Consider the following 5,506-nt stretch of genomic DNA (forward strand, 5'->3'; position numbering starts at 1 on the left):
CCTTTAGTGAGTCACGCTGATCATGCGACGTGCATGCATAGGCTACGCGTGCGTGTCACCTAAATTCAAGGCAGATATGACAAATTTTATATCATTTTGAATCTCTGAATGTTAACTTTCCAACGCAACTGGAACCGTCTCATTTGGACTTCTAAAGCTCAAGTTATGATCGATTAAGTGCGAAGAGCTCAGGATTGACAGCTTTGCGATTCCTTCATTTCTTCATGAGTTCTCCATTTTTACATGCTTTTTCTTCATTCCCTCAATCCAATCTTTGCCTTTTAAACCTGAGATCACTTAACAAACATATCAAGGCATCAAATGGAATCAAAGTGAATTAAATTTAGCTATTTTAAGACCTAAAAAGCATATTTTCACTCTTAAGCACAATTAAAGGAGAATTTACAAAACCATGCTATTTTAGTGAATAAATGTGGGAAAAGTTGATAAAATCCTCTAAATTCAACACAAGATAAACCCTAAAAATAGGATTTATCATATTCCGAAGGGGGAATAAATTAAACCTTATATGCTTGTTGTGAACACAATATATGATAACTCTGAAGCAGCCATCGACCCAATAGTCTAAAGGGGAGCACGAACATAAGCTGAGTGTGGCAGAGATGAAGATGTTGAGATGGATGAGTAGTCATACGCGATTGGATAAAATAAAGAATGAAGATATAAGGGAGAGAGTTGGAGTAGCACCCATTGTGGAAAAGATGGTTGAATCGCGTCTCAGGTGATTTGGACATGTGAGAAGAAGACCGATAGAACATCCAGTCAGGAGGGTGGATGAGATGGAAGATGGACAAAGGGCGAAAGGCAGAGGAAGACCTAAGAAGACCATCCATGAGGTGGTCAAACGAGATCTACATGTAAACGGTCTCTCTGTAGACATGATACATGACAGAGCACAATGGCATCGTTTGATTCATGTAGCCGACCCCACTTAGTGGGACAAAGCTTTGTTGTTGTTGTTGTTGTTTGTAATCTTGTGAAAGGTGTGGCAGGTGAGCAGCAACTCCGTCCACCTGAAGTGTGTCAGCTACCTTCTCCAAACCGCCATAGAGGTCATTGCAGAACCTCATCACATGCTTCACCTCATAAGCATTTCCCCCAAACAGCACTTTGGCAAGCACCAAGAACTCCTCCAAGCTTGTCGGAAGAACACCCCATGTCAGAATCTTCACCAAATATCCAATATCATAAGCACCATGCAATGTGACCCATGTCAGTGCTTTGTTGAACAGCAACCCGGATGCTGCTGCCAACTTCGCAAAATGCACCGAAGAAACTCCAGCCATTGCATTGCGTGCAAAGTCGATGCCCTGGCTACGTAGGAGTGCCACAGAGTCCTTTGCGTGGATGTCACGCATGAGGTTGAAGTCTCAGAAATTGAACTGCCAGATGTAGAGAGATCTGTTGTTGGTTCCTAGGCCAGGGAGGTTGTCGTGCTCGTCTGACAAAGTGAGTCCAAGATGAATGATTTTGAGCGCGTCCACATTGGCCTTCATGACTTAGTAAGTTTCCTCTGGGACAAGATTCCGATAGTTCTTGTTGCGGGGCAGGATGACTACGCCGAGGAATTCAGTGTCAATGAAGACAAATCGATATTTGTCAATTAGGCTGCTTATGATTCGGAACTTGGAATCAGCGTTGGCAGCCCACACTTGCCTGATCAAAACTAAACTATTGGGACTAGGCTTTAGAAGTGGCCGTCATTCCACAAACCTTGGCTGAGCAGCATGATCAAATGGCGAAAAACCAACAACCATGGGCGGTGGCAGAAAAACTCTCGGTCCTTCTTGTAGTCGTTCTCGTTCATCATCGACCCTGGTCATTCTTGTATCTATGGTTGCCATGTCTTTCTAACTTAACCTTGGAAAGTAAACTCTGTTAAATTCTTAAAAGCTGAAGAAGAAAATAGAACAAAGGTACGATTGTTATCACCTAAGAAGAATAGAAGAGGAAACTAATGTACTGTATAATATATGCATAAACTAATCATTTGTTAAATGTGAACAATGACAGAGAAAGGAATTCAGATTTATTAATTGCAAACTGATTTTTTAGATTTTACAGTTATTCCATTTGATTTGTTATGATTTAATTTATAAACCAACCGTTTGTTTAAAGTGAACAATGACAGAACTAAAGATTTAGATTTGCTCTGATTTCCCCTCTCCTCTTTTCTTTTTTTTCTTCTCTCTGAAAAGGACTCCAAAGTCAAGTCTAGTGCCTAATAATGGTTTAGAAAATAACTTCAGTTCTGTTTAGATAACTGTTGTTGCACAATGGATATACATCTCTCCTTCACCCATACCTGTTTTGCCATATCCAATTTGCCACAAGCTGCATATGAATTAATAAGGGCCATAAAAATCGGTTTTGCAAGTGGGATTTTATATTGCTCCATTTCTTCACGATACTGCAAAAATTATTCAAGTTAGCAACTTATAAATAAGATAATATATAGATGGCTAGGTCCTTTTGTTGGACAATACAGTATGAAAGAATCAAGGAGACCTAAGAAGATTACCAAATCTAAAGTCTTTATATCATTGAAGTTTCTTAAAGAAGGAGAAGTTCCAAGAATGAGAAGTCAGGTTCCATTAAAACAAACAAAAAGTAAGTAGAAGCTGTCAAGTTATAGTTGTGAATTTTAGAATGCATGTTATAACACTAAGATACAAAATTCCTAGTAAATTTAGGATTTTCACTTACATATTATTGCAAAATTGATTTTAAAATTAAAATATTTTTGTTTGAAATAAAGAATATATCACATAATATCTTCTAAATATCTTTTGAATATAAAAGAGTGTCAGTATCGTTAGAATATAAAAGAGTATTAAATATCATCTAAAAATAGTTTTGATTATATGATTATTTCCTTATTTAACTAGGAATATGGTTTTATCGTTATTATAAGTAGAGGTTAGTGATCCTCTCTTGTAAAAAATCACAAAATAATCAAAACAGAATTTCACTTCATATTAACCTATTACTTTTCTCTTTTCCTTTTCTCCATCTAGACCCACAATCTCAACACTTTTTTAACATCATTGTACAATTCAGGACATCAAGCAACTTGAGTGATTAAATTTCAAAAACAACAAGCCTCAAGCATTCACAAAGGAATTGCAAATAGATTACCTCATGCCTAAAGGGAAATTGATAGTGTTTTTCTATTTCCATAAAGCAACAACAACAACAACACTTTATCCCACGAGGTGAGGTCGACTATATGGATTAAACAACGTCATTGTATTCTATCATATATATGATATTTATAGTGGACGCATAGATCCTGTTTGACCATTCCGTGTATAGTCTTTTTAAGTCTACTTCTATCTTTTGCCACTTGTCTATGTTCCATCTGCTCCACCCTCCTAACGAGATACTCTGCCAATCGTCTCACATATCTAAACTACCTAAAACAAGATTCTATCATCTTTTCAACAATAGACACTATTTTAACTTTCTTAACTAAGATGGGGATGTTAATACACACATACACACAAAAATGACCAAACTTGAGACATACAGAGGCAACGCCATCATACAAAAATAATCTTTTACCTTGATTATATCCTCTTCTGTTTCACAATTACTAATCAAATAGTTGAAAGTCTGTACAGCAGGACTAATATTGGCATCCTGCATGTGCTTGAGGACCCTCAAAGCACCACTGATATTTTTCTATTAAAAAAAGTAAAAATAAAATAAAAATCAAAGTATGGTGAAAAAGGGAACCAGTAATTTGAAGAAAATAGGAAATGGATTAGAGAGAACTACTCAGAAGAGCAACCATCATTGATCATCCAAAAATACAGGGGTAAGAGAATAGAAAGGTTCTCTAATCCAACAGTAGATTGATCAATATATTATTTAAAGAAATTTTATAAAAGAAAAGAAGAAAAACAAAACAACAAAACAAAAATGGATGCTAAAAGAAACAGAAATTAAAAAAATATAGGAATCATTACTAAGATATCATCTGAGGTACTCTTTAATATTCTAAAATATCTTACGAATTATTCTATGTTTTTATAACATATAATGGAGATATTAAAAAGTTTTATTTTTTATGTCTAATATTTCTCCTGAATATATAGAAATCAATACTGGCAGATCACCTGAGGCACTCTTTAATATTCTAGGATATCTTAAGAAATATTCTACCTTATTATAACATATAATGGGTATTACCAAATTTTGTTTTTTATTAGTAATATTTCTCCTGAAACTAAAGCTTACTAAGCTTATGTTTGCTCCAATCAAATCCTAAAAGGGGAAAAAAGAGCCAAAGTAAGCCAGGATTGCTTCGAACAAAATAGGCCAGACTAGAAATGCTACCAACAAAGCCAGACTAGAATTGCCAGAAACGAAAAAGAACTAAATGGAATTGGCTGAAAATCTACCAGAAAATTGTGTCCACTGGCAGCAACAATTGACAAAATGGGTAATAGCTATCACTAATAAGAGGTTGCCAAAATGATTATATGACAAAAACCATGACCAAAACTAAAGTGATGATACTGGTAGAGTGGTAGCTGAATAGTGCAACATTCAATTGCTAGAAATAAATTGTGGCCACACGTGACTGGAAAAGCACTTTAGAGTTGTATCAACCTGTTGGAAAATAACAGGACTGCCAAAAAAAATAAATCGAGACAGTAAAGAATTGCTAATGAACAAATCAAGACTGTGTAGAATAAAGAACTAAATTAAAATAAATGAGGACTATATTACAGAAAACACTGAGGTTGTATAAGACTGAGAAACTAATAAGCCCCATGGGAGTGCCAAAAAATAAATTGAGGATGTTCAGAAGTGCCAAAAACAAACTCTAAGAGGATGTTCAGAGAAGAAAATTGAGGATGTTCAAAAATAAAAATAAATCCGTATTATAAGTTATAGTGGCGACCATTCATTACATAAATGTTTCATCTTTTTGGAAAGCTATGAAGGGAAAAAGATGCATTTCAGATGTTGACTAGCATTTTTGATTGGCAATGGATTTTAGTGAGGCTTAGTGTATGGATCAAAGATCTTGACATTTTGATATTCTCGAGAAATGAAGATATTATATAATATATTCGTTTTTCTAATAAAAGAAACTAATTGTTGTAAAATAAAAGATATACTAAATATAAAATAAAGATGTATAAATAGAAGACTCTAATATTAATATAATTAGTTCAATAATAATTCATATATATATTTACTAATATTATATGAAGTAATGTGTATATAATTATATATATATATAAGTGAGAGAGATATGTATATTATAATAAGAGAGAGATATTGCTCAAAGAAAGAGAGAGAATTATTATTGTGTGTTTATTGCTGTGTTTTACTCAGAGGCAAAAGCTTCTATTTATAAGCATATAGGAAAGTAGTTTTTCAAACTATATTAAATGAGATTCTCCTTGAAACCCTAAGCCTTGTGGGAAAATGGGCATCTACCAAGGCTATCTTATCACAACACTTTTCC

At 34.5% G+C, this 5,506-nt stretch overlaps 1 protein-coding gene across 1 annotated transcript; it reads right to left on the minus strand.

Moving 5' to 3' along the window:
• Positions 1 to 525: 525 nt before the first annotated feature.
• Positions 526 to 1,379, minus strand: LOC130949155 (probable CCR4-associated factor 1 homolog 11). Its single transcript, XM_057877957.1, has 2 exons — positions 1,035 to 1,379; positions 526 to 585 (listed from the first exon to the last, which is right to left on the minus strand). Exons 1-2 carry the CDS (start codon positions 1,377 to 1,379, stop codon positions 526 to 528), a joined length of 405 nt encoding a protein of 134 aa, XP_057733940.1.
• Positions 1,380 to 5,506: the final 4,127 nt, after the last annotated feature.

Source organism: Arachis stenosperma, chromosome 9, assembly GCF_014773155.1.
Source record: "Arachis stenosperma cultivar V10309 chromosome 9, arast.V10309.gnm1.PFL2, whole genome shotgun sequence".
NCBI lineage: Eukaryota > Viridiplantae > Streptophyta > Magnoliopsida > Fabales > Fabaceae > Arachis > Arachis stenosperma.